Source organism: Protobothrops mucrosquamatus, unplaced genomic scaffold (genome assembly GCF_001527695.2).
Source record: "Protobothrops mucrosquamatus isolate PMUCROS unplaced genomic scaffold, P.Mucros_1.0 scaffold2175, whole genome shotgun sequence".
NCBI classification, from domain to species: Eukaryota; Metazoa; Chordata; class Lepidosauria; order Squamata; family Viperidae; genus Protobothrops; species Protobothrops mucrosquamatus.
The window spans coordinates 13,138-32,369 of NW_015388269.1; the positions used below are offsets into that span (position 1 = coordinate 13,138).

The 19,232-nt window shown below is 38.2% G+C and overlaps 1 protein-coding gene across 1 annotated transcript in view; it reads right to left on the reverse strand.

The window, feature by feature from the left end:
* Positions 1 to 6,012: 6,012 nt before the first annotated feature.
* The window catches only part of SNCB (synuclein beta), a 28,672-nt gene continuing 15,452 nt past the window's right edge, over positions 6,013 to 19,232 (reverse strand). Inside the window, exons 2-5 of the mRNA XM_015824269.1 lie at positions 17,876 to 17,917; positions 16,892 to 17,010; positions 13,503 to 13,592; positions 6,013 to 6,485 (exon numbers count right to left, since the gene is read on the reverse strand). Coding sequence (XP_015679755.1) covers positions 6,453 to 6,485; positions 13,503 to 13,592; positions 16,892 to 17,010; positions 17,876 to 17,917 — 284 coding nt within the window. The 3' untranslated portion in view covers positions 6,013 to 6,452. The remainder of the gene's footprint in view (positions 6,486 to 13,502; positions 13,593 to 16,891; positions 17,011 to 17,875; positions 17,918 to 19,232) is intronic.

Genomic DNA, 19,232 nt, shown 5'->3' on the forward strand with positions numbered 1-19,232 from the left:
TGCCACAGCGCTTAATATTCTCTCTGCTCCTTTTTAACATGTACATGAAACCTCTGGGTGAGATCATGCATCACCATGGGTTGAGGTATCTACAGTATGCTGACAGTACCCAACTCTATATTTCCACTCCTGGTGACCCAAGTGATCCTATTGTTGCCCTCTTGTGCTACCTGGAGGCTGTGGGGCACCTGAATGGGGACAACAGGCTTCGACTGGACTCTTGCAAGGCTGAATGGTTTTGCATGCATGGGGTCCCAAGATGAGGGACTTTGTCATATTTGACTCTGGATGGGATGGTCCTACCCTAGACAGATCTGATCCGCAACTTAGGGATTCTCCTGGACTCGCGAAGCAGGTGGAAGTCGTGGCTAGGAGAGCCTTTGCACGGCTTCGGCTTGTATGGCAGTTGCGGCCTTTGCTAGATCAGAACTCCCTGAGCTCAGGCATTCAGGCCCTAGTCATTTCACTGTTGGATTATTGTAATACATTCTATGTGGGGCTACCCTTGAAGAGCATTCAGAAGCTACAGCTGGTGCAGAGTGCAGCTGCGTGTATATATATATATATTGGGTGCAATTTAAGGTGTTTTAAAGCCCTGCATGCCTGCATGGCATGGATCCAGGCTACTTGAGGGACTGTTTCACCCCCCATGCCAGCTGAGGAAACATGATGTGGGTTTCGTCAGCTCGATTATCCTAGCTAGCAGGGTCCAGGAGAAGGGCCTTCTGTACTGCTGCAACTGCCTCTGGAACATCTTGCCCCCAATATAAGGCCAGCCCCAACCCTCGTGACCTTTCATAAGGGCCTAAAGACCTGGCTCTGCCAGTTAGCTTGGGGACCCAATGGGAGAACATCAGATTCCCCCCCCCATCTGTCCCCGTCCTCCCCATCTAAAATTGGATCATAGCAGCTGCAACTATTAATTTGTACGCGTGTATTATTGTGGTTTCCTGCAGATGTCATTAACTAATTGTGACAATTGAATTAAGTGCATGAATATAATATAGGACAGGTTAAATATCAAATAGTCCAGAGCAGTGGTTCTCAACCTTTTTAATGCCGCGACCCCCAACTGGTCGTAAGTCGAGGACTAAACCGGTCGTAAGTCGAGGACTAAACCGGTCGTAAGTCGAGGACTACCCAACCGGTCGTAAGTCGAGGACTTTCCCTGCCCGGGAGCACCGCGCATGCGTGGTTCCGCCCCCTGCGCCGGCCGAGGTGTAGCTGGCAAGCGGCAGAGACGGAGCAGGCCGACCACCAGCTGGCCCAGCTCAAGGGAGGTAAGGCACCCGCCGGAAAAGGGGGAAAAAATGGCAGACAGCCTTGCTTGGCGACCCCCGTGAAATGGTCGATCGACCCCAAATGGGGTCGCGACCCATAGGTTGAGAACCGCTGGTCCAGAGCAATGAGTTGTTCTTGGCTTACCTGTACTAATTGTATTGTATGTCCCATGTCATCTGAAGACAAGTTAATGATAACAAATCTATCTATCTATCTATCTATCGATCTATCTATATCTATCTATCTATCTATCTATCTATCTATCTATCTATCTATCTATCTATCTATCTATCTATCTATCTAATTCATATACTGCTCATGTTGCTGTGCAAGGTAATACTCAGCAACTTAAACATAATAAAACATGTGGAAGTAAAACAATTATAAAGCTGATTAAAATTGGAAGAGATCAAAACAAACTTAAAAACCATGGGTTTGGAGGAGAGAGGTGGTGGTGATGGCTTCTCTGTTACTCCAGTGGTGGCTACTAGCCACCTCCAGACAACAGCTCCTCCTTCAGGGCCCCATGCCAACCAGCATACATACCAAGTTTTAAGGCATTTCCTGAAGGCCAGAAGGATGGGGACAGACCTTCTTGCATCAAAATGTAATGGTGAAGGCATTTCAGTGTTCAGTATTCAGTATTGACAATACCAAAGGTCAATATTATAAGTTATGTTATAATTTGTTGTTCCAGATTGTCAACCGCTAAGCGTGTGCAGCACTTCCTTTCAGACAGCATTGTGATATTTTCCCCCCACCTGGTATAGGATAAAAAACAGCTGTTGTGGATCTCCCATGTTGAGATCACCATTCACTGTTAGAATAGAACAAGATAACTAACTTACTTATTGTGCTTCAAAATGCATGTCTGCTATTTTGCTATGCTTCTATGCAACCATTCATCTTACATCCATCTCACAACAAGTGTTACAACCATTTGCTTAGCAACATTCAAAGGTATAATGGCACTGAAAAAAGTGACTTATGTGGTCCTCACACTTACGACCACCACAACATCCCCTGTGGATGTTGATACTTGGCAACCAGCATGTACTTAAGATGGTTGCAGTGTCCCAAGGTCACATGATTGCCATTTGAGATCTTCCCAGACAGCTTTCAACAAGCAAAGGTAATGGAGGAAAACAGATTCACTTAATGAATGCATGATTCACTTAAGAACCACAGTGATCTGCTTAATGACCATGGCAAAAAATATAAAATCAAGCATGACTCGCATAATGACCACCTTGTCAGTGATTGAAATTCTGGTTCCAATTGTGGTTGTAAGTCAAGGACTACCTACAAGTGATTTGCACTTTGTGGGGCATGTAGACGTAACCAGGAAGAGACAGTCCCTCAGATAATTTGGTCCCATGCCATGAGCTTTAAAGGTCAAAACCAGCACCTTGAATTGCACCTAGAAGCAAACTGGCAACCAATGCAGCTTGCAGAACAGATGTAAGGTGTGCCATTCTAGAGGCACACATAACTATCTGCGCAACTGCATTCTGCACCAGCTGAAGATCCTGGGTGCTCTTTGAGGGCAGTCCCAAGTAGAGTGCAACAATCCAGTAAACTTTATGGTCAGTCCTTGCATTGGTAATCTTTGCAGGTCTGTACAGCAAACAAAAGCTGAAGGAAGGTCATAAGTACAGTTGCAGTTTCACTTAGCAACTGCTTTGCTTAACAACCAGGTGCTGGTCTCAATTGTGGTTGCTAAATATGGACTAGGGGTACATTCCCATTTGGGAACTGCTTCACTTTTTCAAGTGTCAATCTTTATCATCTTGGGTGATGTTGATAATCTCTGGTGAATAATGTTCTTCCTTTCTTCTGCAGACCAATTCACTACCATTTTTCATAGAAGCACATATTCTGCATGGGAGCAACTGAGCTTTTTCCACAGATGGAGACCAATGTTTTTTACCTCCATTACTTCATTCAAAGTGAAGTTTGAGGCCAATTCTGGCTTTGGGAAATATAAGTTCTATTTGATAGTATTGTATAGTAGTCATGACAACTTCATTTACATATACTCATGTGATCATTGGAAATATCTGCAATTCATAGAATCTGAAGCTTCTGAATTTAATAAGTGCATGTATATAGTTCCCCATTGCCTCTTTTCTGTTGATGCAGCTCTAAAATCCTTTTTTCTTTTAATGGTTAAAGACGTACAAAGATTGGGGACAAGAAAACAAAAAAAAATTACATATTGATTAATAGCAAGTTCCAATTTGCTGAGGGGTAACTTTTACAACACTAATTATTTAGTTAATACTGTTGGGTTTGCAACCTTTGGGATTGTTGTAAACTAATCTCAGGTTTATTACTGAGGCATCATCCTGGCAGTTTATTCAGTCTCCTACCTACCTCTTCAAATTAGAACTTTGGTACATGGGCCATTTTGCTGCCACAAATTTCCCATCTCATCCATTAATTATATCAATAGCTTTTATTAACAACGTATTTTTCCAGTTCTTTTGTTTTCTTTGCTGTATATTTTGAGCTTTGACAAATTGCAAGAAAATAGGTTCTAATAGGTCACATTCTGAATGAATACGGTAGATTAAATTATTTTTTCTTGTTGCTAGTAAATCAAAGTTCAAGTTGATAATCTATGAAATCATTTTGTAATCAACCTTGTGGCTGTTTCATTTAGTAGTTTAATTGCTGGCATTAGATGTGACATTATACTAGGGGCTAAAGTTGTGCAAGACAAATTGCATAGTATGCTGTCCTATTGTGTGTGGAGTCATTAATTAAGCAGGAAACACATATTTTTCTTGACAATTGTGGGCATCTGTTAAAAATGCAAAAGAACATACAGGATTCAAAAGGGCAATTCAGAATTGCTACACAAAGTAATGTATCTTAAAATATCAAACATAGAACCATCATTCTAAGAGCTTCAGGGATAACATAGGTCTGTAATCTTGATATGTAGGTATGTAAGACAAAGAAATTGGAAGAGACTGAAATGTTTATCGAGAAAGCTTTATCACAGGAAAGAGAGACAATGTAAGATTGGTATTGATTTTAAAATAAAAGTTGTAATAAGAATCTGCACAATTATTAAGCCATCTATAACTTAACAAAATAACATGGAAATTAGCAGCTACAATATTTTTCTTATCTTTTAGCAACTATTCAGATATTGGGTGGGTAAATTGGTAGGGTTTTCAAGCCACAAAAGTAGATTTTGTGGTTAAAAAGATTGTTTAAATTTTCTCTCATTTCAAAGTGGAAGGCACACATTTTTCTGCCCTGTGGCAGTTTTTCTGAAGCGTGATTTTCCCACTAAAAAAATACATAAAATACCCTTTCAATCAAGATTTATTACATACTGTCTTCATCAGTCACATGAATAGTATTATTCTTAATTAATGGCAGTGGAACTGTTTTGGAATCTGATTACTAGATCAACTACTTAGAAGCAGGCTTGGTATTACCCGGACTGTATTAATTTTTAATAATTATTATCTCAGAAGACAGTGTTGCCCTAATATTTTAAGGCTGAATAGGAGTATTTGTGTATGTATATTTTGACATGTATATCTTAAGAATACAACATCTCTCTTGGATCGGATCTATGGCTTATCTAGTACAGCATTCTGTCTCTAGCAATCACCAATCAGATGCCTCTGAGAAGCCAATAAATACAATAATCAAAATAGTTTCCTTCTCTGATAATGGTTGTCTAGTGATGGCTTATGGGACTGAAGCTGCTTTATGGCTTAATGATAGCTAGTGATACATTTCCAATGAATTTGTGTTAAAAAGTAGTCTAAACTACTCTCATTGTATCTTGTGACAGCAAATTTTATAAAGTATGTTGTATCTATCTTCAGCTTCCTGCAAATCAGCTTCAATGGAAGTGCCTAGATTCTAGTTTTATAAGAGAAGGAGAAAAAATTATTTTCACTTTCTCTGCACCATGTACAATTATATTCCTTACCTGCTTTCTAAAAGGCTCTAAACCCTAAATATTATAACCTTTCAGAAAAGATATTTCTGTCCTTTGACTATTTTCTATATGTTTTCTACCTTTATAGTTTATTTTTTAAAATCATGTACAGTATAGAGTTCTGGTTCAAATATGGTTGCACAATAGAGATAGATATAATATTGGCTGTTCAATTTTAAGACCTCTAGCTTATTCATCTAGGATGAAAAAACATGTATCACCTGTTGAAGGGCCTTATTCAGTATTTCCAATGGAAGTTCCATTTTAGTTACTGATTGCTTATACTTTAATTTGGGAAAAACTCATTGAAGTTGTATTAGTTTGTCACATATCTGTTTCTTCCCTTAGACATTAGTTATACTGTTTTCCAAGCCTTGAAAAGCCAGCAATGTGGACACTTGGCCCATTGAAAACTACTTTGTTCTCAGAAAAACATAGGATAACTGCTCCCCCTCTTGACTTATGAACCACGTGGAAGCAGAAAAACGCTACAGTCAAGAATTGGCTTTATTCATGGAGATGGGTAGCTGCGTCAATGGCAGCAACCCAAGATTGCACACACAGCGACAGTGGGAGGTATATATCCATGCCACAGTCAAAATATACAGAGCGCCGGGGGGGGGGGCAGGAAAGGAAAGATGCTCCTTTTGTTTAGGATACATAGACACAACTTTTGCACCGTTAAAATCAGGAAGTCTCTTTTACATGACCAGGACAGAGATATTTTTTTAAAAAAAGTTCCAATGATAACGGAACGGAGTTGGCATGATTCACGTGCAAGCAAATGTACAATGGGCCCAGTGCAAGGACCCAATCAAGGACATGGAATGCTCTGTTTAAAAACAGAGAAGATACAACATGCTGCTTACAGACACATGAAGCCTGGCCTTACTTCACTGGGAGGGAGTCAGGCAGTAAGGCTGGGCTTTGAAATGTACACACGTACACAAACCACTGCGGTCAGGGTTTGTCTTCAGTATTCTTTCTCTTTAACGCTAAAGACCACAATACATAAAACACTGATCCTGATGAGGTCTCTTGGAGCAGAATTGGAGGAAGAACTCATGACAGGATGGGGTATGGGGGTTCTCTCCATTACCATCTGCATCAAGGCCTTCCTTTGGAGAGATGGGTGTGGATAGGGAAGAAGAAATTATTGTTATTGTGCTGCTGGTGGAAGTGTCGGGAACAGCTGTGGCCATTATGCTTCTGGCTCATATTCCTGATATTCCTCCTGGAAAGAAATTGAAAACATTAATTGTATTAGATAATAGAAGGACATGAGGCAAAATAACCCAGCTCTAGATCAGATAACAGAAAAGCTTGCTCTACAAATCCACTCTTCTACTTTTTACTTGCAGTCCTTATCCTGTCAACTATAATGGTTTACTCAACAGAACTGCCTGCTTACAAAATTACAATAGAATAAGCCAATACAAACTAAGAGAGAAAAAGAAAGATAGAAGAAAAGATTCAGGCAAAAGAAAAGGAAAATGTAGGACAAAAAGATAAAATATATATATTTAAAGAAGTTATTTTCTTTAATCTCCACCACAAGTATAAACAAACTTAATAACTCTTCACCCCATAAGGTTAGAAATATCTCTTTTTCCAAAATCCATCCTTATCTATACGCTAATCCATAAATTATCAACTTTTTAGTCTTGGTGTTAGCAAAACACCCCTAAAAAGTTACCAGAGCTTTATAAACACATGCCTTATTTTAACCTTGGTCAAACAAACCAACTTACATTCCTTCCTTTTACTTCTAGCAATCTTGACCTTTAATTCATTCAGATGTTAGAGGATTTATCTCTTTTCAATTTTTCCTTTTCTCATCCAAAAGGTTTCTTTGAGCGTTAGCAAACCTCTTTTGGAAATCCAATAAAAAGGCATTATCCGGATCATTCTTTTTTGTTTAATCATTTGTATTTACACTTTACTGTTCAATGCAGTAACCATTCTGTTTTGTATATCCAGTAGAAGGTTAGGTCATTCTCTTGCTTATCATTTGTGTTTCCACTTCAGTTGCCTTTTCTGATTTATAATCCATGCTTTTTTCTTTTTAGTTTTTCAGTACTTCTAGTTCTAATATTTCTACATCAAGCAAAATTTATTTCTCCTCGTTATCCTGTAAATCTTTTTGGAGGCTTCTCTTTCACATGTGCTATTCCTTTATTAACTTCTTAGAGTTATGTTCTTTCCATAAAAGCTGACATCGTTGCTGATATTATAGGTGCTAATTTCTGACCCCACTCTTGAAAAATCTGGACTATTTCAAATGTCATACAGTTTTGTGTCATTTTGTAAATTCCAATGCTAACCAAAGATAAAAGGCAAACTTTCATTTTTTTCTCTTTTTCTTTTCTGACTGGCAACTTTAGTTCCTTCTAGTGTCCCAATTTCTGAAATTGCAAAGTCTCAAATTTCTATTACAACTTAAGGAAAGACAAAACAATTTTTCACACAATTATTTATATAATTATTTCCAAAGTCTTATAGTAAAATATAACATTGCAAATTTGTCTGCTACCTTAATTTGTTTACAACTTTCTTGGCTCAGAGTTTTATTTAGCTTTTTGCGTTTATTTCCAATTTTTTAAATTCTTAAGCATATAGTTATTTTTTTTAAATTTTCTAGAATGAAGGTAAAAATCATCAGGTGGCTTTTCAAACGTTTAATTCAAATTGTGTCATCTTTTCAAGGTCCATCCTTTTTTGATATCACTTTTTACTTTTCCAGTTATTAGCAGGCATATTAACCATGGTTAATATGGTTCTTTGAGCACATGGTTCTTTGAGCACTTCTTGTGTCTTTAATCTGTTTTCTAGTCCAATATGTCATGTTAGCATATGTAATTAAATCTGTTTTGCTATAATTGCCCTTGGAATGAAAAGTGTTTGTCAGCGATTCTTCTTCTTCTTGTGCCATATCCGTTATCGGATGTTGGCGATCCTGTTTTTATCAGCAGCCGCACGAAAAAGTACTGCTGAGTTTTGTCCAAACCAGTCCCTTAGATTTTGAAGCCACGATGTTCTTCTTCTGCCTGGACCTCGTTTGCCTTCAATCTTTCCCTGGAGGATTAAATGGAGTATGCCGTATTTTTCTGGGTGTCGCATCACATGTCCGAAATAATCTAATTTTCGTTTTTTAATTGTTTGGATAATTTCCCTTGGCTTTCCCAGGCAGCTTATCATCTCCTCATTTGTCAGCGATGCAGGACTTAAACTTGTTTTTAGAGATCCCACATTTTTAACAAACACTGACTTATAAATACATCTTTTCAGATTCATATAAATTAGTTGTTATTTTTCAGCCTGGCAGATTTCTTTCTGAAATTGCAATCAGTGCTATTTGAAATTAAAAAAAAAATCCTGGGTAGTATATCTTTGTTATTGCAGTAAGGCCTAACCAGAAAAGTTTTAGATATTTCCAACTTTCCATGTTTTATTTTATTTCTTTCCATAATTTGTTGTAATTGTTTTGAAATATCTTATTACATCCTGTCAAGTAGAATCCTAGGTATTTTACTAAGTCTTTTGTTATTTCATAGCCAGTCTGTTATTTGACAGTCTTCTTCATTAGAGGTTAAATGCCTTATCATAATTTTCTTTTCATTAATTTCATATCTAGAATAACAGCCAAATTCTTTAACTACTTACATCATTGCTGTATGGAGTTTGTGGTTGTAGAATTGTTAATACTATATCTCAGGGGCTGCCATAAAGAAGAGGGAGTCAAGCTATTTTCCAAAGTGCCTGAAGGCAGGACAAGAAGCAACAGATGGAAACTAATCAAGGAGAGAAGCAACCTAAAACTAAGGAGAAACTTCCTGACAGTGAGAACAATTAACCAGTGGAACAACCTGCCTCCAGAAGTGGTGAATGCTCCAACACTGGACGTTTTTAAGAAGAGACTGGACAGCCATTTGTCCGAAATGGTATAGGGTTTTCTGCCTGAGCAGGGGGTTGGACTAGATGACCTTCAAGGTTCCTTCCAACTTTACTATTGTTATTATTATCATTGCTGCTGTGAGTTGCCTGGAGTAGTGGTTTGAATTACAAATCTTTTCAAGGAAATAGCTTATCAATAAATGTTTTCCAAATCAATATCATCTGCATAACATTTCACCTTGTATTCTTCTCCTTGAATTCAGATTCTGATTATTTGTTTTATCTTTGTAGATCATGTTTACTAGGACTTCCAAACAATTTACAAATAGTAAAAGGGAAAGTGGACCTCATTGCCATACATCTTTACATATTGAGAAGCTTGCAGAGAGTGTTGCAATTGCTACAATCTTCACAGCTTGTTGTTGATATATGCTTTCCACCAAATTTTGAATTCTTCACTGGGGTTCATTTGATCTAGAACAGGGGTGTCAAACTGCCGGCCCGCAGGCCGGTTGCATTATGCAGAGGCCGCGCCCATCCCAGCTCCGGCAATGCAAAAAAAGTTGTGATACGTCGCAACACATCACGTGATGCGGTGAGTTTGACACCCGTGATCTAGAACATCCCCCCCCAAAAAAACCCATTCCCAATATTGAAGGCTTTATCTACATCAGAAAATATTACTGGTTTTTTTTTTAAATGTTGGTTGATATATCCTAGTGTGTTTATAATAAATTTATTCATCATCTTCCTCTTTGAAATATAACCTTTCTGATCTGTATATCATTTCACAGATGCATTCAGTCAATATCTTATAGTCCATATTCAATAAAGAAATTAATCTGTAAGAGTGAAGTTTCTTTGGGTTATTCTGTGTGTGTGTGCGCGCACACACACAGACATTAAAATTATCTATGCTTCTTCCCTTGTGAGCATATACCAGAAGACTTTTCTTGGAGCTTTCCTTCTTGTTTTTTCCTTTTAGCTGATTTGACTAAATTAGAATATAGCACTCTTCATGTTTCTAACAATGATTATTATACCCTCTGCAGTTTCTATTAGGATATAAACGTTCTTTTCATACACTTGTTTTCTGAATGAATTTTTTGTCTTTTTTCAGTTTCAAGATTAAAATGTGTCCATTTTTATCCTATTTTGTTTTTCTAATAATTCTTAAGAAGATGTTTAAGATAAATTACTATTCTGTTTTTCCCCCAGATGCTGTATATTCTTGATATAACTTTTTCTGTTTTAACACGGTGGTGTGGTCTTGTTTTATGTATTTCTTGTAAACCAACAATATCAGCTTTATATGTTTGGAGCTTGTTGAATATTGTCCTTCTTTTACTAAAAGAATTCCATCTAGATTTAATGATTAATACTGTTTTTTTCCCCATTTTGGTTGCAGTTAATTTTGGTTTAATGTTGCAGTTTAAAGGGGCAATGGTGGCTTCCTGACAAGAGTCTTCTCCCTACTTTGAAGTCTGTGGTGTTTTTATTACTCCTTAGATGTCTTAAGCCACAGGTTAAGCTAAGAAAGCATAGCCAGGGGATTTCTGTTCTCTCCCAGCCCATATTTTTTATTATCTAGTACCCATACAAATACATTTTTTCAATGCCAACTTCCAACATTCCACTTTGTGAACTCCCATGCACACACACACTTTTCCCCCTCTCTTTTCTTTGGCAGAAAGATTTAAATAATCTCCAATCAATCAGCCATTGGATTTCCATTCCCTCTATTGGATTTTATAATGGCAACTACTTCTCTTCATTAAATTTTACAAATACAATGATTTTGACTGCTTTTCACAACAGTTCCAATGCTGGAACAAAGGGAGAAGAGGAAAGAAGAATTGATTGCAGCATAATAGCAGTATTAGGCTGGACAGACCCTTCTTTAACTAAGATGTGCTCCAGAACTGAAAATACTGGAGAAACAGATTCATGTGAATGCCTGTGATTGATAGAGAATAATGACAATTAAACAACAGATAGATGCAGGGCTTTTTTTGTCATAGAACGCCCAGAACGGAGTTCCGGCACCTTTTTTGGATGGAACCTTGTAGGGTAGGCAAGGCGGGTTGTATGACATGTGTTAGTTCCAGCACCTTTTCTTTTTACAAAAAGAGCACTGGATAGATGTAAGCTGCCTTTGAGCATTCATATAACAAAGCAGTGTCTCATCTCAGCTATTTCTCCTATTTTCCTGTATAAAGTATAGAAAAACTGACTACTGGCAAAGGGATGAGATAGAAGTACTGTAAAAGTTTTACAACAGAATGTTTATTGGAAGTTGGTCAAACAAAAATTGTATAAAAAATAAGAGCAAGAACTTATCATCCTATCCCATCCCATTCCACCAAGTAGTGGATTAAGTAGTGATTCACTACTTAAATCTGAAAACAATAGTGGTTGGAGATAGAGATCTAATAAGCAAATACTTTGTATGGAAGATATTTTTATAACATAGAAAGAAAGGAGACAAGGAAAAAGAAGAAGGGCAGTGAAAAGAATTGGACTTAGATATGCTCAATCAAATGTTTAAGCAGCTAGCAATCCAAATATTTATATCCTGCCCATCTCACTATCAAAATATCAGGACTTGAATGAAAACTTTAAATGCCACAAACAGGGATGAATAAAATGGAGGATATGGAAACTGGTTTGAAAATAGAAATTGAGGATATGAGAATACTTAAAAATAGAGATTAGGAATATTGCAAAGAATGTTCAAGTTATACAAATTAAAGACTTAAAAGGAAAGCAAGAAAATCTCAGAGTTGGAAGTCTAAGAGCAAAAGTGCCAAGAAATAGAAAGGATATATTGGAATTTTAGCAATTAAAATTCAGAGGCATCTCAGAAGATTTCAAAAAAGGAAATCCTTAAAGCTTTGATGCAGGGATTTCCCAAGTATTAACACATTTTCGGGATAAATTCCATATTTGCAGAAAAAAGAAAATGACTCCTAATACCTTGTGAGATTTTTATACAAAAAATGCTATTCTAAAACCACAGATCAATACAAGTTTAACTATACAAGAGAAGCAAATCCAAGACAGATTAATTCTCAGGAATCAAAAAACTTTTTATCACAGGGAAAGAAACTGGAGATGAAGAAGTTGTTAAGGCTGACAATCTCTTTTCATCCTCAACAATTTATTTGATTTCAACCCACATTTTCTCGGGGAGGGGGGGGTTCGATTAGCTTTAGGACTTTATAGCAATTCCTAATATTCTTGTAAATTTTGAGCTCCAAATCATACTGTGGAAGCTGGTTGGCTTTGTTCTTCCCTGTGGAATTTGCACATGAGCAGTTTGTGATCTGTTCCATGTATAGAGGTGTCCATTTGGTTTAACCAATGCATTATTAATAAAGACATCATTGGATTGGCAGAAATTGGTAAATCATTCTCCTTCATTTCTGTTTTCCAAATCTGGCAACGTTTTCCTCACTGATTCAAATGTTGGCATTTCAGTCTCCAGTCAAAGGCAGCACATCTTGTTTACATGTTCTATCGATTTCAGATTCAACGTGACCATAAAACTCACCAGTCTCCTCTTTTTCTGCATCAGTAGTTGGAACATAAACTTGGATAATCATCATGTTAAAGAATTGTTCATGAAGTCTACTTTGTATTCTTTGGTCATTTGCTCATTATACCCCAATACTGTCTCTGCTATATCCTTCCTCATTATGAAAGCAATACCGTTTTTTAATTTTACATGTCCCGAATAGTAAACATGATGTACTGACTGAAAGTTCCCAATTCCAGTCTGTTTCAGTTTTGTGTTAAGATGTCACTGTTGATTAATTTCATCTTTCACTATTCAGCTTTTCCACGTTTATGTTTCGTATATTCCATGTTCCCACTGTAATTCTATCTTTGTAGCTTTGGATTTTTTCCCTTTTATGACAGTATCAGCAATTAAATGCCTGGAAACATTTAATCCACACCATAAACATTGTTAGTACTCTGAAAGAGCTTCAGCCCTTCTTCAGTAGTGACTTGAGTAAATCTAACTAGCCTGGTATATCATCAGTCATTTTATCTTGTCAAGACATGTGATTTTCTTGGTGAAACAGGAGTGGTTTACCATTGCCTTCTCCTGCACTTTATGAAATGATTGTTGTTACTGCCTCCAGTAACTTCCTATATTGCTTTTGCCTGATATAGGTGCCTGCTTGCTTTAGCTTGACAGCTAGGATGATCTTCATGTTTTGCCTGGAAGATATACTCTTAGCATATACACCCAGCATCCCTGGCTGGGGAGATAGAAGGCTAAACTCCTTTGTTCCCTAGAATTCCTCATTCCCATTTTGTGATCAGTTTGCTCTAATTCTGCTTCACTCACCTGCGGTGGCTCTTCATAATTCTCACTGTCAGGTTCTAACAGTGGCTCTATCAGGGGCTCCTCCACTGCTTCCTGACCAACCTCCTCGGGCTGCAAATGAAAAATGATAGCCAATATTACTTACTTCTGCCAGAGCACTTCCAATATGTCCTCTGAAGGTTTCCACCAAAAACAAAAAATAAACTTCTCAAGCCTAAATAATTGGCAAACAAAGGAACAAGCATCACGTGGATTTCAGAAAGGTATCTTTAATTACTAGATTGGGGCAAAAACATAAATCTTAAAAACTGTAAGAGTAAATGCCCAAGCAAAGTTATAATCAGTCTTTCTGAAAGTCTTGCTTCTCACAGTTCCCACTCCTGGACTGCCTCTTTCCCCATAAACTATACTCTCACAAAATTTCATAGACAACATATATTTTACAGGAATGTTTGAAAAATACTTAGCAACTAAAAGACTAGGTAACAAGGTATAATGACGCTGGAGAAAGTAATGGCTGTATTTGCAGAACATACCAAACATGGTTAACAATGGTTTACTGGAAATGTTTAGATTCCTACATGAATTATATGTTAACAACTCTGGCTGGATTTATAGTAGCTAATTCACAAACTAGCCAATCACATAGCTTAACATGTTATGCAAACCCTGCCATTGTTTGACAGAATGATGTACTCTGTAGTCCTATATGTTATTATATGACGGAAGATCATTTAGAGCAGAGTTAATAGTAATCAGCAGGTATTCCACTTATCTTATGAATTGGCATTGTTAGCCAGTCACATCCTTCTTTTCACTGGGATGTTCAAGGAAGATATAAGATTGCATGAATCTGGAATGAATGAATGCTTTGCATTTGTTTTTGCTAAAAAAGATATAGAACTGATATCTTCATTATTCACTTAAGCTTTATTAATTTTCTGAACAATGGGCAGGTAGGATAATAAAAGAAAAAACAACTAAGCCCTATTGAAAAAATTTAGCATGGATTCTACAAAGGTAAATCCCGCTTCATCAGTATTTTAGACTTTTGTTTAAAGTGCCAGCAGATACATGGAAGTAACCCTGTCAACACTATAGTTCCTCATCAAAGGGTGTACTTAATGGACATGGAATAAATGGGCAATTTTATCAACTGGAGTCCTTCAAGGATCTGTATTAAATTAAAATCAATGCTGATTTAGCTTGTTCTTAAATTATCTTTATTTAGTAGTAGAGCAGGGATCTGACTAAATTTGCAGATATGTAGTGGATAAAAACCAAAAATGACTGTGAACAGTTCCTGAAGGATGTTTTTAAACTACATGAGTGGTTAACCAAGTGGTAAATACTGTTAAATATAAAGTTTTGCACATTGGACAAGCCACCCACCCCTATGCAAATTTCACATAACCTATGTGAACTAAACAAAAAAACAGTATAGGCCTTAGTTCAAGGAAGATGTGCAGAAGATGTGAAAAAGGCAAATTCCATTATAGGGATCAGTGGGAAATGAACTGAAAATAAGTTTCAACATTTTAATAAACTTATATGGCTCAACCGCATATTGATTATCATATGCAGTTCTAGTTGCACTTTTAAAGTGCAGAGAGAAAGCTTAAGAAGCACCAAAGAGGTTAAGCACAATGATCAGGGGACTCAAATGCTCTCTTTGGAATAAATGGCTAACATGTTTAGGATTATTTAGAGAAATGGCAGTGAGAAAGCACATGACCAAAGTACACAAAATCATGCTTGGCGTGTGGGCGAGAGGGTTTTTTCCCCCCCTCTCAAGCATCACTTCTATGGGTTCATCTATATATGAATGCCCATCGATTTGTTATGAGGACAAGTTTTGCACTCCCTCTCGGAGAACCAAGCTGTTCCATTCAGAGATTCTAGCTGCACAGAAGAAATTCATCAGAAACCAGCAATCTGTTGAGCTCCGGTTGGACTGTTGCAGGGCCATCCTCTCTATCCGGCTGCTATGCTCCAGGCCTCCAGGGCCATTTTTCCTATACTGTAGCAGCAGCCAACGAGATAGCTCTTGTTGGGTACATGCGCAATTTGGATCAAGAGAATACTGGTTTTGTGAACGACCCAGTGCAGTTCTTCTATGAAGTCTGTACTCCCATTTGTAAGCTCTTTACATAGGTAAAGCACCAGTTATAGGAGAAACACACAATTATTTTAGTCTTAATCCCTGGGTTTTTTTTTGAATGGCACATTTTTTTTGGTTTGTTTACAAATTTATAAATGCTGCAATCATTTCTGTGTTACCTCAAGTGTTCATAGGTGATCTGGAAAGCTCCAGCCATCACCTTGCCACTGTCTGCTCAATGAGGTAGCTTAACAATAGCTGCTGCCCTTCCCACGCACTGATTTCAGTCTCTCTTGCCTGCCAGCTTTTCTATCCCTCACTGCTAAGCAATTGCTCTCCTGAAAGTAACCTCATTGCTTCCCGTGAAAGGAGCAATAACATTCCAGAGCTGTGGTAACAAGTAGGCTTCTGGACCCACAGTTTTTTAAATGACATTGTTTCTTCCCATCTCAACGATGGAAGGAAAGCATCAACATGGCTGTTGGGAAGAGTCCTGTGATTGGCACTCTGACATCACACTTCACAGGCTCCTTCCCCCCCCCCCCCTTGCTGAGTAGAGCAGAGTGCCTCTTCCTGCCTGAATGCACTGGCCTCATTTCATCTTCAGCTGTTGCTATTTTAAGCTAAGCTGGAAGCAAATGGTTCACTGGCAGCTCAGCTGCAAGATTCGAGAGTTTTTTCTCAGATTGGCAGTCCTGCAGCAGCCAGGCAATTTCTGTAATACTGTTTGGTTTTCTCAGCCTCAAGGTGCACAAAGTTGGGCTTCTGACCGCATGCCAGCCCAAATGTATACATTCATCAAACAAGTTATAAAAATGAAGCATAAAAAAACACCCATGTATCAGGCTGACATCAACCAATATCACTGCCTTTTACAGTATGTACAACTGATGGGATAGAGATTTGCACACATATTGTGTTAAAACATTACTGCAGAACCTATATATGCAAAAACACTTTCTTGTATACATGCATTCCCATTCCTGCACACCATGGTTATAGGTATAATCCTCATCCAAAGCAATAAGATATCCTATCATGAAAAATTATTGGAATGTTGTTGCATTTTTTTCCTGCTCATCCTAATAGGTCCTCAACCCAAAATAAGAGTGCAGCCTAAATTCATAACAGAGCCAAACTTCAGTTTTTGGGGAATTAAAGTAACAAAGATCTTACATCAATATCAAATGCCACTCAGATCTATTAGGGCTCAGCTATCCTTTCTTTCTATGGTAGTTTTGACATTCTTCCGCCTCTAGAATGATTCTTAATAGCTCTTATAGCCACCTGAAGGGTACAGGAGGCCTACCTTCACATCAGTGGGAAATTCTTCTTTCTTGACCAGTCCTGTGGCAGCTGCAATATTGCCAGCTCCTGAGAAGACAGCTCCACCCAAGTGTGATGCCTGCTCCTTTGTCTTCTCAGCAACTATGAAAATCAGAAGACAGAAAAAGCTCTAAGTCTTATGAGGTCATACAATCAGCTCATTATACTGGATGCACAATGTGTGGCCTTTCACAGCTTGGCTAAAGAAAAAAGATGTTGACTTGGAATATAATTTGGCAGTACTGTAAAAATGTACAACTACAATACAATGAGACAGTCTATTCATCATAGATGGACAGAAGCAGAAGGATATGCATAAGGCCATGGAAGAAAAGCTATCGCTATTAAGTCAATCTTCTTCCTGCAGCACATATGTCTTTTCTGAACTGTACACTGCTTCAGTGTACACTCTGTCCCGTTTTAAGCAAGCCATTTATTTTGCTCTCCAGTTCAAGTCCACTTGGCCTGTTAGCAGGAATGCAATATGTTTCAAGCGAAAACCTTGCCCAAGTGAGTGAAACTTTGGGGGGGAGGGTAGTTTTGTGTTGGATTTGATTGTTGGGTTATTTGGGGGGGGGGCATTTTTGGAATTATAAGCACGTGCTATAAAATGAGTGCCTGAAGATTTGCTGTAATTTAAAGCAGCCATTCCATCTCTTAAAATTCCCGAAACTTCCCCACAAAAATGTCTCCTAATTCAGCCCAATTTTAAAATGTATCCTTTCACATGAGATATAAAGCCTGGTGTGTCTGTCAAGCTGAGTCAAGTTGCACACTCACTGTATCTTAGCCAGTCCTTTTACGGCAGTTCTGCCAACAGGTGACAAGTAGTTGGAACACTTAATCCAGCTTTAGTTATGAGAGAGATTTTAACAATATCACTATTTTATTGGTTTGTCAATGTTTTAATACAACTATTCATTCAGGATTAAAGTTGGGGGGGAAGAGAAATAGCAATAAACATTACCTGAGGTCACACCTTGCACCACACCTTCCCGAGTTTTACTTCCTAAAGAGACAGAAAGAATGAACAGTTAAAATTAGACAGGTGTATGCCATTTCACTGGAAATAATGATAAGCAATTCATGTGAAATTACTGTAAAAACAGTCATTTGCTATTATGAAATGAGGCAGGAAGAGGGGAAATAATAATAATAATAATAATAATAATAATAATAATAATATTAATAATAATAATAATAATAATAATAATAATAATAATAATAATAATAATAATAATAATAATAATAATAATAATAATAATAATAATAATAATAATAATAATAAACTTGGAAGGGACCTTGGAGGTCATCTAGTCCAACCTCCTGCTCAGGCAGGAAACCCTAGCATTTCGGACAAATGGCTGTCCAGTCTCTTCTTAAAAACTTCCAGTGTTGGAGCATTCACCGCTTCTGGAGGCAGGTTGTTCCACTGATTAATTGTTCTAACTGTCAGGAAGTTTCTCCTTAGTTCTAGGTTGCTTCTCTCCTTGCTTAGTTTCCACCCGTTGCTTCTTGTCCTGCCTTCAGGTGCCTTGGAAAATAGCTTGACTCCCTCTTCTTTGTGGCAGCCCCTGAGATATTGGAACACTGCTATCATGTCCCCCCTCGTCCTTCTCTTCATTAAACTAGACATACCCAATTCCACCAGCCGTTCCTTATATGTTTTAGCCCAGGGCTTTTCAACCTTTTCACCCATTATACCACTTTCAGGATATGGCAACATCCGAGTACTACCAGTCGCCTAGCAAGGTGTCAAAAACTTGATGACCCCCCCAAAAGGAAAAAAGTGATAAAGTACAGGTAGTCCTCGACTTACAACAGTTCGCTTAGTGACTGTTCGAAGTTACAATGGCACTGAAAAAAGTGCCCCCCAAGCCACAGCCGAGCAAGACACCTGCCTGCCTGCCTGGTGGCGCTCTTCCTCCTGTCTGAGATTTTCATCATTGTGAGCATTTCTGTTGAGGATTGGCAGTGGGGGTGGGGTGGGTGTTTGGCTTTTATTCCCCCTCCCCGTCTGCTGGGTGGTTGCAGCAGGTTTTGGTCAATTCACATGACCCTGGGACATTGTGACCGTCATAAATATGAATCAGTTGCCAAGCATCTGAATGTAAATCACAAGACCCTGGAGATGCTGCAACATTCAAGCTGATCAGCGCTTCTTCTGGGCTCAGCAGAAGCGCCAGGATCAGCGCTGAGCTCCAGCTGGAGCCTGGCGCTGATCCTGGCGCTTCCACTGAGCCCTGACAGCCCGGAAGAAGCGCTGATCCTGGCACTTCCGCTGAGCCCTGACAGCCCTGCAGCTCCAGCCATCTCTCGCTCAG